Source organism: Phalacrocorax aristotelis, chromosome 2 (assembly GCF_949628215.1).
Source record: "Phalacrocorax aristotelis chromosome 2, bGulAri2.1, whole genome shotgun sequence".
Taxonomy (NCBI): Eukaryota; Metazoa; Chordata; class Aves; order Suliformes; family Phalacrocoracidae; genus Phalacrocorax; species Phalacrocorax aristotelis.
In genome coordinates this window covers 64,289,818-64,316,189 of record NC_134277.1, presented here as the reverse complement: position 1 = coordinate 64,316,189, position 26,372 = coordinate 64,289,818, and the positions used below count along the sequence as shown (strand labels likewise).

The 26,372-nt window shown below is 35.7% G+C and overlaps 1 protein-coding gene across 3 annotated transcripts in view; it reads left to right on the top strand.

Annotated features, from left to right (window-relative positions):
* Window positions 1–26,372, top strand: part of ATP9B (ATPase phospholipid transporting 9B (putative)) — a 176,513-nt gene that overhangs the window by 114,291 nt on the left and 35,850 nt on the right. For all 3 annotated transcript variants that reach the window (XM_075083873.1, XM_075083875.1, XM_075083874.1), the window contains 3 exons: window positions 8,096–8,256; window positions 17,059–17,201; window positions 25,976–26,088. In XM_075083873.1, coding sequence (XP_074939974.1) covers window positions 8,096–8,256; window positions 17,059–17,201; window positions 25,976–26,088 — 417 coding nt within the window. The remainder of the gene's footprint in view (window positions 1–8,095; window positions 8,257–17,058; window positions 17,202–25,975; window positions 26,089–26,372) is intronic.

The following is a 26,372-nucleotide window of genomic DNA, read 5'->3' as shown; positions in this document are numbered from 1 at the left end:
TCTTCTGAAATGCAGCTTAGATATTTTTAAAACATTTCTTTGCAGCTTGCATACAAACAGTATCTTATACTCAAGAATAGCTAGGGACAGAGACAAAACTTTGATGCAGTCAAAATGCTCTTCTTCCTGGCTGGGATTCTGTTAGCCAGAAATAAACTAACATACAAATTCCGTTCTCATACTTCTTCTGCATTCTTGAATATTATTATATATAGTTATATATTCATATTCCTTATGAATAACGTTCAGATATAAATGCTGTGAGACAAACTATGGGATGCTTTTGTGGTGTGTGGGTTAGTTTTTCCAACGTGATTGCCTGCAGAAGAAAACCTAGGTGGTTGTGTTTGTATCCAGACCTGTGCTGAGACAAATTGGATGATGGAGTTGAGTTGTGCACAGCAGAGGAGGAGGGAGATTCCAGAAGTGCTCCGCCAATGAAAGAATTGCTCCATACTGCCAATGGGGATTGTTTTAATTCCTCCTCCAGCTTCTGTTTATTTGCTTGCATTTATTGGTGAATCCATCTTCAGAAGTTTGCCTTAGTCATTTTAATCATCTCTGTATTGTATGTATCATATTACTTCAATTACACTTCCATAAAGAAAGGTTGCATCTCTGATTTCCATGTATTTTTATGGCATAAGCACCAGCTTAATGTGTGCCAGTGTTTCCCAATGCAGTTGTTTTTTTTCTCTCCCAACTTCCTTGTAACTTTTAAAATAGCAAGGTATAATGAAATAAAATGTCTGTAAATTACACGGAAATAAATTTTCGAATGTATTTTTCAACTTAACCTCAAGTAGGATGGAAGGAAAGGACCCCTTTTAACTGTCTTTAAGCTTACTGTTGGGATAAAATGAAATGGTAAAACTTAAAACAAGCTTAAACTTCATGGGTTCTTGGCTTCATTTATTTAATTGAATTCTTAATAGAAAAATTGCCATGTGTTTTGATAACTTTAGCTCTGACCTCTCTTCCCCTAGCCCTGTTGTGAGATAAACTCTAAAAACTGTAATAATCTGTTAATAGTTTAATGTAGATAGTCTATGAGGAGCTCAGTTACTAACACGTTATTTTTGATGTGGGCTAAGCAAATGTTGAATTTCTTTAGATACATGGTTTCAAGTGTTTGCTTAATTTCAAAGATTTTTTGAAAAAGCTACAAGATTCTCATACCATTTATGAGATCTTATGAAACATACGGTGTAACATATACATATAAACCACTAATTCAGTCCCTACAGTGACAAAAATAAATGTGTGCAGCTTTATGTATGGAAAAAGTTTAGACCAGTCAGCTGCATGGTATGAAATATAGATATATTAGAATTCCTCAAATTTACACAAATGAGAGTTAGCTGTTGCTATCAAATTGTTAGGTCCCTTTTATAATTTTTTCTTGAAGGAAGTAGTACCTCTTACTGAGCTAGTTAATTTACTTTTTTTACATATATCACAATTTTTTTTATATCTATTTATTTCTATAATTGTAAATTCTGCACAATAAAAACTCTGGGACCTGTTCTCCCCATGGTAGTTTTGCAGTTAACTTTGGCAAAGCTAATTATTTTCATCTGTGAAGAGAGCCATATTTTTTTTAATCTACTTGGAGATGGCATTTCTTCAAATCTATTGAGTGTGTTATAATAATAGTGTGTAATGTGTAAAGCTCTTAGTCTATATTCTGACCATTAAAAGAACCGATTACATGACAGTATGCTAGAAAAGTCTTGAGTTGAAGCTGGTGCTGATCAAGCTTAAAGAACTTACAAGCATTTGTAAAAAGCTACAGATTAAATATAAATCTGAAGATAGGGTTCCAGTGTAAAACCAAACATCTTTAAATCCTTCTCTTTTTTCCCCCGGAATTCCATGTCTTACCAATTTTGATCAGATGTAAGGAGGATTGCGATGGCTTAGAAAGGCTGAATGTCTTCTCTATGAAACCTGGTGTACCTAGATTGTTTTAAATTGAAAAAATTGATGTCTTAAGAGTTTTGCTGTCTGAATGCTTTTGATTGTTGATGTCTTCAATACGACTAGTTAGCTTAGTTTATTGAAGCAATTATTCTAAATTGATGGGTGGTCTTGAGAAAGCATTTTCAATTGATAGCTTCTGTTAGGAGGAGGGTATGTTACTAATACAGCACAACCCCCATACGGATGCCAGAGTTTAAGAAGCCATTAACCTTTTCAGTTTCTTAATATGCTCTGTGCACGTTGTTATCATTCCTGTGTGTGACAAATACATAGTGAAGGTGGAGAGAATATGGTCGCACAGCATCTGACTACTGGCACCTTAAGGTGCAAGTCTGTGACCGTATACGAAGTGTAACTTTTTGCTAAGAAGGAGATATAACATTTTCAGTACACGACCTGAATTGTTAAAGCCCTTCGAATAATTAATTCTGAACATTTCAGGTTAAACGAGGTAAATGCTGTCGGCCAGGGAAGATCATACAGAAATACAGGTCGCCCTGTAAAGGGACAGTGCTGTGCCTGGTACGGCGTTACCGACGAGAGAGCTTGTGAGAGTAGCTAGCGCCGATCTTGAGCACCCTCTGCCGACCAAACTATGCATGGCATTTCTATAACTGCCGCGAGTCCCCTTTTTCGCTAACCTTCGGACAAACTACAGCAAAATACTGAAATACGGTAGAGGCAACTATCAGTGATCTGGCTTCATTGTTCTGTGTAAAGACGGATTCTAAAAAGAGACATCAGATTGAAGCACAGTTAGAGAGACATTGGGATAGTTGAGCAAACTGCGAAAGTGTTAATGAAAACCAGATTTATAGTCAACTGGATTTTAAAAATGGGTCACCTTCCGTTTCTCTCATTTTCATCTTTTGAAGCATAAAGTTTTACTACAGATAGAGTAAATCGCTGGCATTAGGATAAATCAGGACACAACTGAAAGACACGCTTAAGGTTGTGAAATGTGTGGCCAGTATCTGTCAAAATGAGTGCCTTACTTCAAGCAACTGAGTCCACTATTTAAGTACAGTTGTGTAAGTGACTGCAAGTGAGTTGTAAGATCACTTACAATTTTATTTTAGTAGACTGAACTAGAGAGGACTAAGCACCTCTAATAACCTGAAGGAGGATTTTCAGGTTTCACTTTGGGTATCCAAACTTGGATGATGTTGAGTCTGGAATAAGCAATGATATAAAATGGACGAATAAAGCAGGCAGGGAGAGGAAGAAGTTCGAGTCTTTGCTTTCTTTTAGCATTGTACATTTTGTAGCTACAAAAGGGAATTTTGTTTCTAAAGTGATTAGTTTATTTCAAACGTAGATATTATGCAGTTCTGAATAGCTTGTTAAAGTAAAAACAGGCAAGTCAGAGGGTAATTTCAAAATGTAATAAACTTATTTTGCTTTTAGGATCACATCAACGTCTGTTTTTGAATACGCGTTAAAGCAACGTTATCTATTTGCAGCTTACTCTTCTTCCTTTGGATGATAAACATGTGCTACTTCTTGAATTTTGAAATATTTCTACTCTTTAAATGCGTATCTGTTGGATATGGGCTGCTTTTTGTAAGAATACAAATTGTAATTTGTTTCTCTGGGGATAAAGTTGATGCTAAATATCTAAAAATATTTCCTGAAATCAGTGTAGAGTTAAAACTAGCATGAAGTATTCATACTTTTTTTTTTTTTGGCCAAAGGAAATACAGAAAATGTTACTGGAATCAAACGGACTATTTTCTGGTTGTTACTTTTGTGTAAATCCGCTGGAGTGGACTAAATAACTAAAGTTTATTTCAATTTTACCGAGTCAAGTAGAATTCCCCCACCCCCACCCCGATTATTGCTCTAATTCTAAAATGAATAAAGCTTGTAATAGGTCTTCAGTGCTTCAGAAAATGTTTTCAAGGTTTGTCATAGTTGCTTTTGCAGCTAAATGTGTGTTCGGGATGTTTGAAAATGGATCTGGGAAAAATCAGGGATAGGTGACTTTTTTCACTAGATGGTCACTTTATTTCAATGTTTTCTTTGCTTTTCCTACCTTTGAATCTACTGCTTTAAAAAATCAATGAGATTGATTAAAAAGCGCAACATACTGTATACAAGACTTGGTAATTTTTATTTTAATAAAGATAAGCTTGGAGGGAAGCATATTTGTCAGACCATTACTTGAGTACAGTGAATTAAGGGAAGATGCTTCCTAAACTTGAATTCACTTGCTTTACTTGTTTTGATTCATAGTTATATAAGCTTAATGTGCTTACCTGGATTGCTGAGCAGTCAAGAATTTGAATCATAGGAATAACCTTAGAATTAGGAGACTTAACAAAGAAGAAACATTTAGAGATTCCAGAGTTGCTGTACGTGTTTTTAGTGCCAAAGATTAAGGTAAACAGATAATGATGTCTCTCTTTATTTACCCTTTAAACACAGAATAATAATCTGTTATTCCTAGGGCCTATAGGAAAATTTTAACGGATTATTGAAGAAAGCTGTAGGGGTTCAGATATATGCAGCTAACTGTATATAGTAGTCCACATAAAAATTATCTTTTTATAAATAATGAAATGTCATGAATCATTTTTCTCAGGCAAAGATTGTTTTTGTCAGCCCGAGGAAGAACAATAAGTTATTTGAATTTTAGTAATTTTAAATACTTACCTTACTCTTTGCATAGCTGTTACATCTAAGTTTAGACTAGCATTAATGAAAGCATGAATAATTGACTAGTATTTAATGAAGTTCAGAGCATGTATTAAGAATAGGAAGGAAAAATTTTATGTTTATGGTGCAAGTTAAAGCCCAAGTCTATGTCAAACATACACACCAAGTCAATAAGGTGTTTGTCAGTGCAGAACCAGGCTGATTACTGAAATATAATTACCTTCATGAAGGAATTTGGTTGCGGGGGGAAGTCTCTCCTAAGATGGTGCCATAATATTTCAACAGTATTAAAGTAGGGCATTTAAAAATGGCTATTTATGAGCAATTATTTTTAATGCACTTTAAACTGTAATTGAATAAAAAGTTACTGCACTAGACTATATTGAGAAATCTTTACCATTGTGCAACATTTAATTATCAAATTCTGCATTTCAGTGTTCTAGCATAAAAATAATTTCTTATTTTCCAAGTAATATGCTTTTTATAATGTTAGAAGAATTGTTCTGTTGCTACAATAAGTTTCAGAGGATAACCTTCCCTAAAAGTTAAGTATCAAGGGCAGCAAGAGCAATATTGCAGTTCATGTTCTACTTCAGTTTCAGAAAGGGTTTTTGTTGTTTTCAACTTTAGCTAATTAAATTGAGATTTTTCTCATAAGATAATGACTTATACCTTGTGGTCCAAAATGTGAAGTTTGGACCTCTAATCATTCCCTCATTCAAAAATAAAGTATATTAAAAAACTTCTAGGCTTTTGTTGGTGCAAGTAGACAATGCCATACTTTTTATTGATGGTATAAGCCATTATTTTACTGAGAACCATTAGCTATTTAAAACTTCGTGCATAAATTAAAGAGGAGCTAAATGGATTTGCAGTCGTTGCCATTAGTAGCATTTTAGATTATACAGGCAATTATTGTGTTCATTATCGTTGAGCAGCCCCTTTGCAAAACTATTGTGGTTGTCTTAGACATTATGTACAAATTTTCCCTTGGAGATTAAAATTTCCAGTGGTGTGGTTAATTTTGTTAACACAGTTGTTTCAAATAGAACAAATATTATGACAAGTAGAAGAAAATTTGCTTTTCTAATATGGGAAATTGCAAAGGTGTGGAAAAATTACTCCAATTCTTAATTCATCTATTTCTTATATTGTCGTAATTATTCTGGTCGTGATTATTTTTAAAAGGAAAGAAATCACTCTCTTAAGATAAAATATTTTACAAATGCTTTTATAAAATCACAATGTAGTTAAAATGAAGTTTACTCACTCTTCCAATATTCAGATGAATTTTAGAGAACGTTAGTGAATTTCTACGTGAAATATATCTGGATAATTCAACAGCGTTTCATTAGTTTGAGTGCAGAAGTTGTTTAAATGGAAAGGCACAGAATTAAACTAATTAAGTAGATTTCAGTACATTATAGTAACTAATTTTTGAGAAATGGAGAATGCATTTATATTAAAACTTACTTTCTTTGTGTGCCTTCTTAAGTAGGGTTTTTCAATTGCCTTCACTTGCTGTAGTAAGTGAAAATATTAAAACTGACTGTGGCCAGTAGTATGATCTATATTAAAAAGGATGATGCTATTACTAACAAACCCAGCGTTCTTGAGCAAGAGATTTATTGTGTGAAAATTTTTCATCATCATCTATTTTATTCTATTAATATCTCTACGAACACATTTTTGTTGGTTTCTGAACTTAAATTCACATCTGTCTACATCAGTTAGAAAGGTATTAATGCTTCGAATTTACTACATAACAGTGTGCAGTGGACTAAATTTAATGTTTCTGTCCAAAAAGTGGCAATCTTTCCAAAGCAGCTCTTTATTCATTTGTATTCTGGGGTGGAGTTTTTATGGGGTGCAGAGGGGGGAGCTGAGGGGAGAGATAGGCTTTCACTACCATGATGCAGGGAAAAAAAAAGTGTGAGGTAGTGGTTATGCATATTGCAAGACGGTGATTCTTTATTTTATAACAAAAAAAGACCAACTCTAGAAGGCCAGATTAAGTCATTCCTTTCACTTTTTAATGGGATTTGGATGAATAGAGTAAAATATGCACTTTGCATTCATTGATAGCATCTTTAGGTTGAGGTAATTGAGTCTTTTTTCCCTGACTGAATGAATAATGACTTCATCTGATCCTCAGCGAGGCCTGAAACTTAGGCTGCCTTTGTCAACGCAAAAAGATCTAGGCTTTGAAACATGCTCTACTTCCCTGGCTTAATTTTTCTTCATTTTAATCCAAAAACCTATTTTTCTCAATAATTCAAGCATAAACTATGTAGTAGTTGAAGCAGCGGAAATTGCAAGATATTTGTCCTCGTTGTGCTGCTTTTTAAATGCAGCTGATAAATCAGCCGCTGTGGTCTTCAGCTGCCTGGTTCTCTAGGGAAGGGACAGCCCATGTATAAGCAAGATTGCTGGAATTTTTAAGAACTATATTTAAAGTGGTTCTTTTGCAGACTGTTTGTTATCTAAGGAAGTGTTATGTTTTACTGGTCTTACTGGCAAGACTTGGAGATAAAGGGGGCATCTGTGAGGGGGCCTAGGAAAATCTTCGTGACATAATTTTCCCACATATTTTACTGACTACAAGAGCATCCCAAAAAGTGGAGTATAAATACTTAGCTTACAGCATACATTATTGAAATGGTGAGAGTCTTAGTTACGTAGCTTGAAAATATTTTTTCATGAGAAACAGTGGCTGAAAGATAGCCTATAGTAATGTTTTTGCTAGAATGTTTTTAAATCAAATACCATTTTACTTGCAAGAAGTTGAAGCTCTGTTTTACTATTTTGGTTTGAAAATGCATACTCGATTGTTGTTGTTTATTATTATATTGAATAACTGAAAGCTTCATACAATTAAAAATTATTTCTATGGAATTAGTTCAGATTTACAGACCGGTATGGGAGAATAGTTACAAGTTACAATACACTAGTTATATGAATGAGAAGGTAGCTCTGTTGCATTTGTCCATTGATTCTTGAATCTGAACAGGTTTTTGATCTTCTAGCAGTAAATGAGCAGTAGGTACCCCACGAATACAATATATATAGTGCCAGTGTTTTTGCCGCATGTGTGACAGAAGAAAGTTGTTTCTGTTCATCTTTAATTGTTTTCTCCTTGCCCTCCTGTGTGTTCCTATCCTGGATCAGGGAATGGGGGAGGGATGTGTCAGATGTAAAGGCATTCAAAAGGCCTGGTTGGGACAGTTCACACTGGTTCTGGGAATTGTTATTGTCCTGTAACCAGGGAACATCTATTGCATGCAAGCATAGGAACAATAATCAATTCAGTTGTCAAAATGCAGTTAATTGTTACCAGTGCATGGATTTTTAATAGGTAGGAATAAAAAAGCCAATAATAGCTAATTGTTTGCACTGCGAAAGTGTCAACTTAGGAAAAAGTAATGACTAACTTGATTTATACTTCTTCCTCTAGGTTGGCTTGCTGGACCTGGAGTTGAATCAACTGACCAAAGCCCTGTTTTTGGCTTTAGTTGCACTATCAGTTGTTATGGTAACCTTGCAAGGGTTTGTAGGCCCATGGTATCGCAACCTTTTCCGGTTCCTCCTCCTGTTTTCCTATATCATCCCGATCAGGTATGTATAAGAATGAAAGAAAAACACAGATGTCTAATTTCACTGAATGTGGCTTTCCTGAAATTTATACTTGCTTCTCATTGCGAAGGAAATTGATCTTATCAGGAAGCTGAAGGAGAAGGTGCCAACAAATCTGCTGATTCTTGAAGGATCACTGTACAGAAAACAATACTGTTGTGTTGGTTTTTTTTTGTATGATGTGCATCTTGCTGGAGTAATCAGGATATCTAATCCCTTACTAGCATAAATGTATTAATAAGGATACAATCTTGGTATATTTGAGAACATGGTTTTAGGAAACGTATTTGAATTAACTGTTAGGTATATTTTGGAATTTTACTTTTAATGCCTTAAATACTGAAATTGTTCAGTTTCCCTGGTTAAAATACAGTCTTTTTACTACAATGATTAATTTAAATTGAATGACTGAATAATGTAGGTGCGCTTTTACAATGAGGGGACTTTTAACATGTGTAACCAAGTAGAGGCTTGCCCTGAATTAATTAATTCATTAAGCATGAGTACTGTATATGCAAATTGCAGATAAACTGGAACAGGAAATAATATCCATGTGTGTAATCAAGCCTTCCATGGACACAGAAGTGAGAATACTGACTCTGAAATGAAATTTTTTTTTCCTTGAATGGGTATTGCCTTTGCAAAATGGAAATACTCTCTCCTGTTAAAATACCCAGTGTTCTGGTTAAGGTGGTTGTTAATTTTAGCTGCTCGCTGGAACTCTTCAGTTTGAGATACGTCTGTGGCTAAGCCCAGTGGCTAGCCACAGAGTTAACAGTGGCTAAACCGTACATAAGTTTAAGACCTATCCCCTCAGGTTAGCACACAATATTTAAACCCATGTACTGTAAAAAAAAAAAAAAAAAAAAAAAAAAAACCCCACCAACCACCCAGGAAAATTTCACTAGGTATTTTAATCTAAGCATACATGACTTAAGTGTTACTGTATCCATGTTTTTTAAGTACATGTCTCTGAGGGGAACTGTATGATTTTTGACCAATCTAATACTCGGGAAGTATCTGTCTTAAGGCTTTACAAAAGAAAGGACTTGTATTTTTATACTACTATTGTCTTGCAAGAGCAACTGATTCTGTTGGGAAGGTGAAGGAGGAAATCTGCTGGGGAGTTGAAGAGATCTAATTGTAGAAATTGATCATCTTAGAACAGTTTCCACTTCTTTTAACTGGCTCTTGTTTTTTATTTACACATTTGTGTTTCAGTTTTGTGATATCTTTCTGAAAACTGTCATTGTCATAACTCCGTTACTGCTTGTGTGATGCTGCTGTTCAGGTCATGTCATCATTCCTCCCATACACGTGCAGTTATTAAGTATTAAGCAATGTATCCATGTGAAGAGGCAAAAAGTGCTGCATTCAAGTGATAAGTCTGCATATTGCTGAAAGATGCACTTAATTATCAAAGACACGTAGGAGAAGGGAAGAGTGAGCTAAGAGTATAAAGGATCACTTGTCGGTCTGTGTTCTTCCATAATAAACATACTAAGCCAAAACTTATTAAAATGGTTAAAAGACAGATATATCTTTGTTACTGGATGCAAGAGGATTAAGAGCATATAGGTGGTGTCAGTAAATTTGACTCTGTATTGACAGTTCAACATATTCCACTGAAAAACATGTTGATTGAGCAGCTCATTCTCAACTTAAGAGTTTAGTGGACTTGTGGAATAGTTCTTTTCCAAAAATAATTTCTAGGATACATCTAATCCCATGTTTCAATTGCTTGTGGGATATAATATACAAAGTGGAAGTATTAAAGAATGTGATTGGTTTATTTCTCAGATGGACCATATAGTTGCTCTATGGAAGATCAGGCTGGAATCTATTGGAGAATGCTTTTCTCTCTAGAGGCTTATCTATTTCTATATCAACTTTTCTTCAACTTGGATCATTTGCATAGAGGCTCACTTCTCGCACTGTCAGGAAAATGAACTCCTCCAGTCATGCTGGTGTTCGAATGGAACTACACTTCTCTTTCTCTCTTCTAGATGTTAAGCATGGAAATTACTTATTCTTCAGGCTGTATTTGGAGTGTAAACTCTTGAAGACAAAAATTACAAGACTAATGAGACTAAAGCACCAGGTGTTGTGTCCTCTCATTTTTCAAATAGCGATATAGGGGAAGTAAGGAACTTTTCACAGATAAAACAAATGAACATGGGAGATGAGGATTGACTGGTAGAGGCATAGCATATCTGAACTCACGCACGCATGAAATATGTTGGTTCATGGTTTTAGAGAATTCAGGAGGTTTCTAAAAATTGAACATTTTTGCGGTTGTGTTTGGCTTTTGGTTTGCAGGGCAAGGGAAATTCCAGGTATGCAATAAAAATAATTTTCCAAGGCCAGACATGTTTGGTGAAGATCATCAGGAGGAGCTAACTGTTAGCAGAGTTTAACTGATGTCTGTGCAGCCTCTCCTATATAGAAGAGGAACTTTCTTCTGCTCTGGGGAGTCATTAGTTCCTTGTGATTCAGCTGCATCCTAAATACTCCTCTAGATCAATATTGCATGACTGCATGAAGGGTATTATTGTGGGGCAGGTAAGAATTCAGACGTATAAACGCAAAGCAACTGTAAAAAAAATCCCCAACACAGCCAAACAAAAAATACCCCAACAACCAGCACCATCCCATCACCCCCGCCAAAAAAAAACCCCAACAACCCAGCCCACAACATTACACACATTCTGTAGTGTACAAGGAATCAGGCCAAGTGGAGAAAAAGAAGTAGTGCATGTTGGTACTACTAGAAAAAGTTGGTGTACATGGAAGCTGAAGTGTCTTTTGTCCTTTCCTTCAGACACCCCTGGGCTCCTGGGCACCGAGCCATTCTTCTGAAATAAGCTGTCCCAAATGTCTGGAAGGAACTGCCTTGCACTTAAGTAGTAAAGTTTTGGGGTACTACCTGGCTCCTGGCTGCTTTTTTCTGGGCCTTTAAGAGGAACATTTAAAGAAAACACTTTAAGTTATGTCAGTCTGTTTTCAGTGGGCAGTGAGAAAAACACTGCTAGGAAGTCTTGTATCTGAAATTCATGAATAACCAATCAAATCTCAGATCATATAAATATGAAAAAGGATGTTTTATTCAGCGTGTCTCCGTGTATTCCCGAGATTCAGGGAACTTGCTTTCAACCATATTGTAGTTTGTGCTGTCCACGTTGGAGCTCTCATCTCTATAACATATAGATGTGAGAGAATCTGTATATGTAGTCTCACATATAGAGACAGAATATATATTAGATACATGATGCAAAGCTTTCAGTATGGAAGAGCTAAAGAGCTACTCATAAAACAGTTTAATCAATCCTTGTAAATATGTATTGTGCTTCTATACCATACATGATATATAAATCTGACAAATATGAAGTTTCTTGATATTTTACAAACTCATTTTGACTTCTTCATGCAACAGGAGCTATTGTGTGAGTGTCTCACAGTGAGAGTAAGTCTCACCCTGCCCAGTATGGTGCTGTACTACTGCCTGAGCTAGTTTTGTGCTTTTCTTACAATATCTGATGCTCATGCTACATAAAGAAAGCACAGTCAGTTTAAAAAAGTCATTTTTACGCGGATCTATTGCAGTAGGTCTTTTTCCTTTCTAACCTTGCAACACTGCTTATTTGCTTGTAGTTGGTTTTCTGTTCTTAATCTAATAGTATTACAGTGAGTAATGCCAAATTTGTCTGGAATACACTAAAAATATTCATGTTATAATTATTTGTATTGGACATCTAATGTCAATATTGTTGCCATTGTATAAGAGGGTTAATGAAAGAAGGCATCTGACCTGAAAAATGTGAAAATAACAAAGAAACATTTTAATAGGAAGTAATTATTGTTCTGAGCTGTATATGCTACATCTCTTGTGCCAAGGCGCTCATTTGACATGCATCCTATTTATATTTTGCACTCTACTGTGTTTTCAGCCTCTAAGAAATTCATAGATTAATTTTCTCATTAATTATTCCCCAGATTTCCTCGTGAGGTTTTGAGTTCTACCTGTGTTACAACATCTAATTGTCTGTACCTAGGTTGCATGTGGCCCTTGAAAAACTACATGTGCCACAGTCACTATAACAATACAGGGTTGATACGCCTATTTTGCCACACATATTTAAGCATGAATGTGTGGGATTGAGCTCTCTTTTAAAGTTATGTACATTGCCTGGGTTTTATGTGAAGTGATGTGTGTACCTTTTCTCGTTTCCTTTTATATGCTTACATAATAGACAAAATCTAGAAAAATTAAGAGAACTAGTGAGACCAATTTTGAAGCAAACAGGAACACAGACCTGAGACTCTTTTGGGGAGTATCAGACAGCAGAGAAAACTAAAAAATGTATATGGTGGGCTAAACAGAAAAGGAATATTATATTCAAATTTCCTCTTCAAATAAAATATCGGAGAAGGGGAATTAGGGGAAATCGAAGTGATGAGCTATGGGTTGATTTTTATTTATTTAGATCTTGATAGAATATTGTGTTTAAAAGAAGTAACTTCTGGGTATTTTTCTATTTTTATTTGATTAGTGCCAGTTAATAGAAGTTGTCAGACTCCAAAAATCACTTTCTGTGCAGATTTTACTTTCCAGGCATGTGGAAGTTGAAATACTTTTGGTGGTTTCTCGTCCAACAACTTAAAAATTATTCCATGTTGTTTTCTAGGTTGCAGATAATGTGTAGTTTATGGCTGTTTCAAACAGGTAGGGATATGGGAAGGTTAGAGGGTATAGCCGTTCGGGAGTGGGTACAGTTTTGGGTACTAATGTGACCAAAATATGAGCTTCGGTATTTCACTTAAAAGACCTGAAAATAAAAAAACCCTACATCTCAGTTACTTACTGGATACTGACACAGGTACTAGTACTGTATCTGGAGTTTTGGCAGAGCTTTGTTTTTTGCTGTGAAACTTCTGCTTATATACAGAACTGCTCAGGAAGTTCCTCCTGCATGCCAGAGCTCAAATAAAATTGTCATACTATCTAGATTCAAATTCATACTTAGATTTTATTAGGCATGATATTACTTTGTTCACAAAATTGTCTTTACTAACTTCATTAGTTCTTGATGGCTTTTCACCAAGTCATTAAAGGCAGAATGTTTCTGGAGTTTCTAATGTATTTGTCTGAAACCTTCTTGGTTATTGGCAAATTTGTCCATTTTGACAAAAAAAGCAAAATCAGAAATCTTACAAGAGGGCCTATTGTTGTTATCATTTCAGAAAAAAAAAAAAAGACATTTAGAAGTCTTGCAAATATTGTTTAACCTAAAACACTACTGATGTTTTTGAGGGGATAAAAGGAACAGTATCTGGTTTTAACCTCTAGTAAAAAGCAGTGTGGATTCTGAAGCTGAATTGGAATAAAACTCCAAGTTGGATAAAAGTTGCCTTAGGTTTGCCTGCTCTAGGGTAACTAGTGTGAGATAGAGACAAGAAACTTCACATTATAATGTTCACTAAATATGCCCATTCTCTGCAACAGCTTTCAAATACTGTGTCTAAAGATTGCATGTTAATCAGTTTGCTGAAAATGACTGTTACTGATTAGCAATAACGTGCTAATGCTACATATGATGTTGTTCTGTGCATTTGCATTAATAACTGACATGTATGGAGTCTTTTAAATTGGATCAAATTGAAAAGGATTTTTTGGTTATATAATTAGGTTTCTTAAAGCCCACAAAGGACTTCTGAGAAATTATAGCTGTTATTGTCAGGCACAGAAAGTTGCTTGGACTTTTCAGTCAAGTATTTCTATTCATTCCTGTGAACCTCTGTTGGAGGGATTTCTAGTTTGGAAAGCAAAATCGTTATTAATAAGCCTCCATCATTTTCAGTGTTATGGCAGTGTCTGTAACGTGCTAGGTGATAGCTACAATGATTTCAAAGACAAAAATTTCCCCTAAGACAACAAGCACTGAGTGAAGGAAGTCAGAACAGGATACAGTGTACAAATTTTAGAATTAATAAAAATATATCTGTTGCCCTCATTTTTTATTTTATTCCTCTTTAATGCTTTACTTGTCTTGACAATTCTAGCATGTAGCGAATATCTCTGTGTGTGCCAGAAAGCTGTCCTGGACTGTACTGGTCATTGGGGAGATGTTATTTCTCTGGAGGCCAGTGGTGCCAGCTTTCTATTAGGTCCATCAGCATAAAGGGGGTACACTCTGTTCCACATAGGGGAGCATGCTGGAAAGCTAGGGTAATTTCTAAAATGTCTCAATGCTTTGAAATACAGTTTTCTCTCACTGCTCAGCAAGAGAAGCTGTATTTTATTTTCCTTTTTTTTTTTCCTTATCCTTAAATTATATTTAAGTGAAATTATAGTTAAATGCATATAGAGTGCTTAAAACGTCAAAACCAGGTAACACATACTTAATAAAAGACGCAAGTGATGAACTGCATTTCAGCCTCAAGAGACTTTTTTGATTTATTCTTACTGAAGTACAGTTTTTCCTCTCTGGATGACACTGTGGTCTCCATTAGTAGAGCAGCCACGTGGATTTCTCTCTGCGTGCACCATGTACCTGAGATTGCAGCTGTAAAGTAGAGCTTTCATCACAGAATTTCCTGTCTCACTAGCCCAGGCAGAAAAAGAATATTTGTAGCCCAAATGCCTCTTTGAAGTGGTGTGATGAGCAGCTTTCATCCTTCACTTACCCTACTTACTCCTGGCTAGAGCAGATGTCTGGTTGTTCTTTAAAGCAAGTGTGCTCATGCTTCTCTCCTCAAGCTAGACAGCATCCTTTGTACTTGACTGGTGAACTAGCAGGTTCTCATCCCTAAGAGGAGTAAATCTTTTGCTGTTCCTTCTGTTGAGTAATACATATTTTGGTGTGAAGTGTGTTATGTTGGTTCTTATATTCTAACTCTGCAAGTCAACAGACATACATAATACAAATACTGGCTGCTCAGTACTGTCTCTGGAATGAGTAAGACAGGGTGAAACTGTAGTTAACCAGTGTGAGGCAAGTAACCTCCAGTGGTTTTTCTCCTTGTTATACTGTAGCATTTTCAATAAAAAGAATTGGGTAGAGCCCTCCTTCCGTTGTCTGTCCTAATTTTTATTGAGATATATTTGCATGTCTGAAGACAGCTGAAGTTAGGTATGATATTGCCAGACTAATTGGAGTGTATCACCAAGTAGAAGGATGGTTTCCTACTGCTGCTGATTTTAATGGGAAAAGAAGAGCTAGTTAAAGATCAAAATACCGTCTTGAAAGGTCAAGAATCTTGTATCAAAAAGACTTGTTTCTTTTTGTGCTGCAACACGTGTTGTCTTGTGCTGTACAAATTCATGGAGGAGGGGATGTGGAATAAACAGAATTTTTTCAGTGTGTGTCGGAATTTCACATGTTCTCATGATTCTAATTAAGTGCATCTCTTCTTTATGGGTTATTACAGTTTGTGACTCGCTGTTACCTCAGGTAATTCACAGTGAATCTGTCCCTGTGATTGCAAGAGGACAGATGAAAACTGTTCATGGCTGCTGTTTTGGTTATGCTGTAAAGCAGCACTTCAGGACTGTTTTTAAACAAAAAAAAAGGTCTGAAGTGCATTAGCAGTATTTTGACCTTGGTATATATACCTTTGAACTGTTTTAAGAGTCATGTTACTGTAAACCTGTTACTAAACTTGGGACTCTTGAGTGCTGTGCCCTGGGCAAATTAGCTACAAATAGTTCACATAGCCACTGTCCCAGCTGTTTTTTCAGTATTTCTCTCAGAGCAGAGTCAACAGAAATGAACAGGCACCTATTCCTTAGTCACTGTTCCTCTGACTCGGCAGCAAGAATGTGGTGAATAGCTAAGGGAAAGTAGCATTTTTAAAGTTTAAGAAGGTGGCATAGAGTTTTGAGTTTGGAGCATTTGGCTTTAACCACATTGCTCTTCCCCAAAATTATCTCTGACCATGTTTTTCGTTATAACATAGGAATATGAGGTACAAGGGCAATTAATTCTTGTATGATGTAGACATGGAAATGCTAACAAATAAATGTGTAGACACCGAGTGAACTGGAAAAAATACTGTTGATTTTACATTTCTATGTATAATCAGAAATTTGATGCAAATTACAATTTCTAGTACAGAGCGACCCACAGGTTCCTTATTGCCGCTGGCAGTAGCAATTCCAGCCCACATGCTGTCACATGAGGGTGCATTTTGCTGCTTGGGCACTATTTTTGCAATAAAGAGCCTCTGAAACTAGCTTTTAGGAAGGACACCAACATTGTTGACTGGTTGTGGTGGGAAAGAGATGATGACAAATATAGTTGTACTTTATTTAAAAAACAGTGACTTGAAGAGGTACAAAAATATTTGCACTTTCACATCATAAAGAAAACATAGGTGTTGGGTGGTTGTTCTGGAGTTGGGTTTTTTTACCAGATGAAAACTGTGACTTGAATAGTGATCTGGTCTTGTTGGTAAGTGTATATTATATTCTTATCTGTCTAAGTGTAGTAATGTGATTATGTCAAGAATATCCACAGTGTGTTGCAGTCTGTCTTATGCAGAAGTCATGGCATTGCATTTGTTTGTATTCCAGTAGCTTCTAGAAGTCTGGGATGGAGCCTGAATTTCTAGTGTGATATGTATGCTACAAACACATAGCAAAAGCATTGTTCCAAAATTTTTGTTGCATATAGTTTTAAGATTTTTTTTGTGTATCCTACAAAGAGCTGCTAGTTTTATTTTTATAGTTATAACTTTCACTTTGCCTAATATTCACACTGATTATGGTATAAATTTCCTTTGCAGTTTACGTGTGAACTTGGACATGGGTAAGGCAGCCTATGGGTGGATGATTATGAAAGATGACAATATTCCTGGAACAGTTGTTCGAACTAGCACCATACCAGAAGAGTTGGGACGATTAGTTTATTTACTAACGGATAAAACAGGTATATCAGGTTACAATTTTGAAATATGATGGCTTTTATAAAATTTCTAAACTTTCTTCTGTATTTGAATATGTTAAAGTAAGAGTTAGACTTAGACTTAGACTACTGATTTTTATTTTTCAGTAAAATTTTAAGCCTGTGCTTGAGGACTTTGTACCAGTACCAACAGGCTTAGGTAGGATGGTATTTACATGTGAAAGTCAGTATTTGGTAGTTACCTGATTTATTCCAGTGGGAACACACCTGCTATAGTAACAGGACACTGGATACCATTAGTAAGAGTACCTTATATCTTACTCTGAAAAACTCCGGATTAGTACTCAGGATGCTGTTGAAGTCATAAGATCAGCCTTCACAATGATGTCTGTTAGCCCCATGAAGTTAGTTGCTCTATGTTACAAAGACCAGTTCTAGAGCTGCTGAATTATTTCATCTTCATAACTGTAACCTGTTGCTGTACCTGACCTGGTATACTGGAAAACCTAACACTTACCAGGATTAGAAGGTAGGTAAGTGTGTGAAGAAGAAATAGCTTGTGCTATGCTGCTGTCTGCCATTATGACTGAAACTTGTCACAGTCTTATCATGCTCTTAGTTCTAGATGTACTTAAGGAATCTTAAAGTTTATTCCAGAAAATATCATAATAAAAAACAAGTTAAATTCTCTAGCAAATACAGTCTTTCTTCTCCTTTCTTGGTTCTTTCTCAGAATAAATCAGTTCTGGTAGACATATGGGGTTTTTTAAGAAGCTGAACTTTTGAACTGAAAAAGTTGTTTCTCAAACAGCTGAAGAAATTTTTTAGTGGTTTTAAGTAAAAATATAGTTCAAAATAGTGAGAAAGTATTTGGTAGGGGGGCAAGGGTTGGCCTCTTCTACTGTTCAGAAAGTATAACACACAGTTAACATCTCTTTCTGCTTGAAATAGTTCCACATTCCCTGCCATGCTGAACTCTTCCATTACTGTGTATTTTGAAATGAAATGTAAATTTAATATATTGTCGCATTTTGAAAACACACTTCCATTTTTTTTCTGTAGGTACATATGTTACCCTATACACTTCTGAATGCTGTTTTTCTGTCTTGTAAAAGATAGATACAACTGCCACCTTCTTTCTTAGCATGTAGAAAAGCGTATTGCTAATTGTTGTGCGGTAATTCTTCAAAGCAAGTGAACAATTCTTCTTTTAACAAGTTTCATTTCAGTTAGCTAATGATTTGTATGCTTTTTGAAAATGCTTACTGATTTTAATTGCATCCTTCATCATGATAATTTATGTAACTTTAAGAGTGCTGTCTCTTCGAAGGCTTGAAATATGTAATTTACAGCATATGTTTGGAAAAAGAGAACTATGTTCCAAAATAATGAATTTTCAAAACAATGCAGTAGAGTTCATTCACCCAAAGCACTACTTTGTAAGCAAAACCAATGTATGCTACTTAAACTTCTCTGATAGAGAATCCAATTACTATACCAAACTGGAAATGTGGTTGAAGTGTTGAGGTATTCTGCATATGATCAGACTGCGCTGAAAATTTTAAGCGGCTTGCTAAATAAAATGTTAACAGTTCATTCACCCAGCTCTACAGTGCAGGAATTGTATTCTGACTCTGTTAACTGGCTTGTATTCTGAGGCATAAGGATCGGTGTACTATCTTCTTTTCCTCAAGCTGTATGTACCTACTACCCTGTTTGAGAAATAGACGATTGTTTGAAAAAGAAAAAAGAAAGAGCTGCTGCAGTTCTGCTTCTAGAAAGACAACCAATACACTTAACCTAACACAACAGTAATTAAAAACAAAGTTTTTCTCTTAAAAAAAAAAAATCAGGTTTTTTGCAACACAAAATTCAGTGAGACTGGGTTTTTTAAAGCAAAAATATTGTGTTACATCTATAAAGCTTTGAAAGGACACCTCTATTGACTTGCATATATGAAGAGAAGCAACCCTGTTTTGCTTCTAATTGGGTTTTTTTTTTTTTGTTATATTTCAACGCGCATCATGGCACTTGCAATCACAGTAGTTCTGTTTAATTTTAAGAAGCAGCACTTGTATTCTGGCCTTTCAGAGTGCATACTTAAAAGGGGCTAAAGAGGCAAATGTTAAAAGGCTTTTACCAGCAAATATGTTTACGTATAGTTTGGAAGATTGCTAGCATTCAACCTCAAAGGCTTTTCAGAGCAATGAAGTCTACTGAGTTCTGGAGGAAGGTCTGAATCTGTAAGTTAATGATGTAAAGATGAAAATAAAAGCAGTATTCTAGGGTAGTAGTTCCAAAATGTTTTGGACTAATGGTCAGCAGTCACACCCTGTGCGCTTTGATCCAAGTGTTAGCTGAAAGCTGATGTAAGTGAAAATAAGCGTGGAGTCCAGCAGATGTCACCAGCTTCAGAACACTGGCCGTGGCCTTGCAGACCACGCTGTTTTTAAGATCATGAAGGGAAACGCTGCGCAATTTTATTAGTCTTAAATGCCCTGCAAATTTTAGATAATTTTTAATTCTGGACAAAGGTGTAGCGAAGGTACCTTTTACCCAAGTATATCAGTAGCTGCTTCCAGTTTCCTTTTTTGAATACATTTGGTCTCATTCTGCATTTTATCATAAATGTGAAACATACTGTTAGGTAATGAACAGAATCTGTACAGTTAATCAATGCTGCTATTGCATGATTACACACTGTTCATGAGAGCTGGCTTCAGTACTTTCTCACTTGTATTTTCAGTTCTCATCATATAAACCAGTTGATTCTGTTCTTCTGCCCACTTAAGGCTTGACTGTCAGAGGAGGAAGAAGAGACCCAGTTTTGTAGCAGTATGTCTAAGTGGATGCTAATAAAAGGCTGGTCTAGTTAAATGTAAACAGGTGAAGGGGTGGTTGGTTTTTTTTTTAATATTGAAAGTGAAAGGGAATCCAGAGAATCGTCTGCAAAAATCTTACATTGTGGTCCAAGCTTCACTGGAAATGATTGAGAATTAGCTGTTGAGTCTAAGGAGCATTGCATTACTAACATAATTGCAAGGTAGTCCTTTGTATGATTGTAAATTGGGTTTGTGCTTCATCAATAAGCTTTTTGACAAGAAGCGTCCATCACAGTGGCTCTCTCATTTGCCACAGTAGAATAGAAAATGAAGTATCCCAATAATTGCATTATAGTTTCCTTATTGTGGGACAAGAAAGCAATGTGGTATAATTAGGTTTGATTGGAGTGCATGTTTCCGGTAAGATCCGAAATTAATGATGTTGCTATAGTGACACATCTGCGGCCACCAGTGCGTGAAACATAAAGTAATTCATTCGACAAGAGAAGACATCTGTTAACTGCAAGGATGCAGAGCATATTGACACTGACCAGAAATACTAGACGTTATGTGATAAATGAACAAATGATGCTGAAACAGGAGGACAGATAATTTGTACTTAATCTGCTGGGAGAACTTTAATCTTCTCACTGGTTGCATTTGACAATGCCATTGTTTAAAGAACAATGCTGCAGAGAACTCATAAATTTTAAAACTTAACTCAGGGTGCAGCCTATTAAAGCAATACATTAATTCCTTTGTTAGGGAGTTTTTATCTTCATGTAGAACAAAGCCATTACTAAAAACACCCACTAAAACAACAGGTTTTTTAGGACTCACATTTTAATTATAGCATCCATTACCCAAAATGCCATGTTGTTTGGACTTGAATCACATATAAGTTTGACAGAAAGGCGTCATCCGTTGGGGGGGGCAGTTTCCAGCATTTTCCAAGGGCAGCTGAGCGTGATATCTCATCCTCTTCAGTGTACAAAAAGATTCTAATCATGAAAGAAAAATAAAGATATTTGGCAATATTTGTTGAACATTTTTGTTGCTCAGGTTGTGGGATGGCAAACCTGCTGTTCATGACAACTACCAGAGTATTCAGCTAAAACAAATGTGTACAGTCTTCCAAGTGTAGTTATTTACTAATGCATACACTTGTATTTGAATTCTGTAATTAACATTTTAGAGGGTGTTTGGACCAAATGAGATACTTAACAGATACAATAGTTGAACAGATGCATAGAGCAATGGGATTCTTGATTTTCTGGGAAAGCCTTGGGTTAGAGGTTGGTGTATGTGGGCTTTTTCATTAAATGTGCCTGATATAATGTACTATTAGAATAGTGAATTTCAGTAGTTGTTTCTGAAAATTAATCTTTTAAGCTATACTTGAATTGAGTCTTTACCTGTTCAATATAAGCTACCCCAGAGAAAGACTAATTAAGAAAAGGTCTGATGGAATAACATCTCACTTCACTTTGGCTATATATTCACGCTATTGCCCTTACACTTCTACTGCTATGATTTTTAGTACCACTGTAAGATTGCAGGGTGAACAGAGCAGACTAGGAGTAGAAAGTCTTGATGGAGAGATCCTACAGGAAGCTTCCAGATATGCATTCAGAGTAGATCAAAGGAATCCTTACTTTGTGGCTTTTGTTGGACTCCTATCGACTGAAAATGCTCTGTGTATCCAGTGAGTGTGGATGTTGCTCTTAGATAGTGCTGACGTTCTGTGAGAGGCAGAAGGCGCAGAGGAAATAGCTACTGCTATTCATAACGGCGTTAACTGTTACCTTTGCTGTTACCTTCTGCCCAGGAAAGAATAAACATAGCTGTCTCTGACTTTGCCCTCGTTCTTGATGGGTTGTTACCGGGGTTTGTTTGGTTTGAGGTTTTGTGGTGGTTATGATTATTATGGCCTGTTTCTAAGTGGAGCTGCTGAGTGAGCAGACATAGCCTACATATTTGTTTACGATTATTTTTTTCATTTTCTTTTTACATTCTATACCAGGCTATATTTTTTTCCAGGGTTCATAGAAAGAACTTGCATCTCCGTATTGTTGCCAAGTCTAATAATTAAGAGCATTGAGACCAATCTTCCTTAAAGTTTCCATAGAAATGTTCACATTTACACTCACTTTTTATCTGTTTAAGCACATAGCTCAGACAAAGTACTCGTATTTTATGAAAAGTTACTCACCCTCTCATTTTCTCCATTAATTATTCTGCTGTACATATTTTCTTGCTTTTTTTTTTTTTTGGCCTTTTTAGATTGTTGGTATTGGTCCAAATTACCATCCAGTAATATAGGATCAGAAAGATCTGCATCTGCTTCTCAAAAACAAAATAAAAAACCTCTACTGCTCTGTTGTGAATCACATCTGTTGCCACCCAGGGAATGATGCCTTGAGGACTTTTTCCTTAGAAATTAATTTCCTCTTTGCCTGCTTTACTCTGTGTTTAATGATACAACTGGGGGGGGGGGGGGGGGGGTGGCGGCGCGGGCGGGAAGCTTTTGGCTTCATTAAAGAACATACTAAATTTTTCTTCAGCAATTATATACTAACTTTTTGTCAGGATATTTTCCTTGTGTCATACCTACACTCCAGAGCAAAGTTGAAGAATATATAATAGTAGTAGTAAAAGATCACATATTGACTAGCATAATTTCTGGAAGGTTTTCTAAAATAAGCTTTTTTTTTTATCTAGTCACTTTTCATATTAGCAATGTCCTGAAAGTGTCGAAATGATAAGAAGGTCTTGAAAAAGCATTATTAGAAACAGAAAGCTCTTCCACTGTTTTCTAGTACTTTTCACTGTGAGCAGATGAGAGCGCTCAGTTTTGGGGTTGTTTTTCATTCCTAAAGTGAGCTGTATTGGAAAATCTATCTCTAGATATTTAAAGGGCTTGCATTTTGGGGCATAAAGTAAAAGATGTGTTGTTTTGTCAACGTATATTATTCTTCAACTAAAAGACTAAAATTTCAGACAGAACTGCTGCTGAAGTTGTAATGTGACTGATTGGCACCAGGTAATATTTGGAATAAGTTGTCTGTCCTATGTTGGCGTTTCATTCATTAGGAGAATTTAGAAATAAATTCTTAATTTGCACACCTGATGAAACTTAACTTTCATGTGGATGACTGAAAAAGGTGTGTATTGGTTTATTTCATGCAGAAATTTTTGGGAGCACTTTCAGAAATCCGGCTACCTTTGTTTGTCTAATAACACGTCAGGTTTATTGGGACTATTGTTGAAAGCCTTACGCTAGTCTTAAGAAGCATGAGCAAACTGTAATTGTTTCTTTTCTTTCTTGGGTTTTTTTGGGGGTGGGTGGTGGGGTTTTTTGTTTTGTTTTCTTCAGATTACAATTTTGTATAGCAGGTACAGGTGTTTTTGTAGCCTCTTTTAATGTCACAGACATTTCCTATTACTGTAGCTGATGATTGTGTAAGTACCTCATAAGATGCAAGTATTGAACCAGGATTGCTGGAATGTTTATTTCAATGTCTTTACAAGTTGATTCTTTTTCCTTGCCCATTTTTCCTAAACCACCTTCCCTGGCTCCTGATTGTTGCAAGATAGGAAAATCCATACTTTTCTGCTCAGAAGCTTTTCTCCTCTTCTTGCTTCAGAAGGGGTTGGGGGGAAATGCACAAATTTTCCACCTATCTAATTTTCCCTCTCCAAGCATATTTTGGAGTTGGACTGATTTAATGGTGTAAGAAGAAATAATCTTTCTATATAATAATCATAGGGCTGATTTTGTTTCCTGCTCAGTTTTCGCAAGCAGCAATTACAGAACTAGTGGGAAGCAGGTTTGACAGTTGCCTGCTGTCTCAAGTTTTGAGTAGCATTTAGTTTTACAACTCCTAGGGAGTGTTTATTTTAATTCAAAGGCTTGGCAAACCTAAGGGCAGTGAGAAGATATTAGCATGCCTGGAAAGTAAGGAAGGTGGTACAGATTTACTTGGAAATTTCTTGCAATAAACTAAATTGAACAAAGTGAGTGGGGTTTGGTATTTTGTTGATGTTGGTTTCGGGTTTTTTTGGTTGGGTTGGGTTTTTTTTTATTTATTGTTTTTTATTTTAGAAATTGGGATTTTAGTGTTTAATGTTTGTTAGTGGAAACTTTCATGTTTCTCATATGCAAACTGGAGATTGGATTTTTCTACTCTGTAACTGAAGTAAAAAATTTAATTAACAGATTTAGCAAAAGGTCTCAATACAAGTACAGCTTCTAAAGGCAAAAGAAGTAATTTCTCAGGGTTTTATATGTTTACTGTAAAAAGAAAATAATCTTCTTTTCCCTTGTATAAAAGTAACCAAAAATTCCTGACTTGCTAATTCTAGAGAATTTGTCTTTGTCTTACTGGGCTGTTTTCCAACCTTGAGAATATTATACTTCTCGTGAATTTTTGATAATGTTATGCATAATTTGTGGAGAATTTACGCATTTCACATAAACCTTATTTTAAGTATTTTTAAAAATACAAATACTATGGCTATAGAAAAAAAATCCTCAACAACATGTAAGGAAAAGCAAATGAGAGGTGTAATTTTTATAATGATAGAGGGGGAATTTGGAATGATCATCTAGTGTTGGTAACACAGGAGGACATGGTTTGATAGTGGAGTGTGATGGTACAACAACTGAGATGAAGTGTCACTGTACAGATATTACCAGGGAGTAGGAGTGGTAGACATCTCAAGTATAACTGAGAAAGACATGAGACTTTTACAGCCCTACTAAATCTTTGAAGATCACTAATGGTTCTAGCTCTATTAGATGCATAAACCAGATGCTAACTGTCCAAGCAGTTCTGTTTACCAGATAGCAATTATAGCATATGTCATGCTTTTAGTCTTCTCTCTTCCTGTGGCTTACAATGTATTTTGATGTACAGTGACAAAGACGTGATATAAAAATAGCCTAGCTAAATAAAAACTAATATGAAATATTTTATTCTGCAATTTTTATTTATCGATAATTAAACATATCTTCCATATTAAAAATATTGTAGAAGCTTCAAGAATGTAACTTGGTACCATGTTGTGTTTATTTTTTTTTTTACCATCAGATTTATGTATTTTAATGACCCAAAACTGTGTGGTTAAATATAAGAAAGGTTTTATACTATATTAATTTTCCTTTGGCTGAGTAACAGTAGAAAAAATTTTAGGAAGGGCCATTATCAAAATAATCTTTTGTGGGCTAACCGTGGGAAGCTAGGCAGTAGTGACCTCTTTTTGCCTGATGTGCCCCATCATGGAAGGCTGAAGCCCCCACCCCTCAATTAGAGATTTTCCAAACCAGAGGATGTGACTAGTTGTCAGAGGTGGATGCAAAGTGTCAGTCTGTGACTGACACCCTATAGTTTCTCACAGATGTGAAGTGAGCTCTGAATACACTGATTTTGTTCACTCTGGCTTATTCCAGTTGGAATCTGTCAAATTTGGAACTGATGTTATGTCTTAATGACTTACTCTAGATAACATTGAATGTGCCTGTTTTCCAGAGTATCTGGCTTCGTACATGAAGTGCAGGATATGTGTATGAATTTTGGGGGTTTGGTTTTTGGGGTTTTTGGGGGTGGTTGTTTTTTTGCTTTAGATTTTAGGATACATGGTGCAAACTCCTGCATTAGCTGTTGAGAGTCAGTTCCATCCAGATACTGCATTTTCTATCTTTCATATGAAAAGTTTTTGTCTTTTTTCGAGCGTGTATATTCAGTTGTGTTGACAGAATCAGCTTGAAGGTGGAACCAGAGATTTCTTCCAGTATGACTAACCCTGATCTTTCTCCACAAACATTCCTTTAATTAACTAAACTGATGCTAACTCATGATTCATTCCTTCTTTCCAAAAGAAAGATTTTGGGCTTAGGGTTGGATTTGGGGTTTTTTTTGTGGCCTGCTCACAGTAGTTTTTGCTGCTTTGTGATATATTTCTTCTTTATTACAGGAACACTTACACAGAATGAGATGATATTTAAGCGCCTCCACCTAGGTACTGTGTCCTATGGAACAGACACAATGGATGAAATTCAGAGTCACATTATAAACTCTTATTCACAGGTATCTCATTTCATAAATTATTTACCTCTAATATTGAGATTATTTTTTTTCTAACAGCATTGAAGCATTATGGTTACTGATTGTGTCTAGAATTTTGAGATGCTATGAAAATTATTTCATTTGTAGGTATCTCTTAACAGACATGATGAAAGGGAAAAATGTGAGACAGTACATAGTTCTCTCCTGATTCTGAAGTTCCTTGTAATACCCACTTAAAGGAGTTTACTTTTCTGTTCCTCACTAGCAGAAATCTGTGTTAAGCTGTCTGTGCAGTGCAGTCTTTC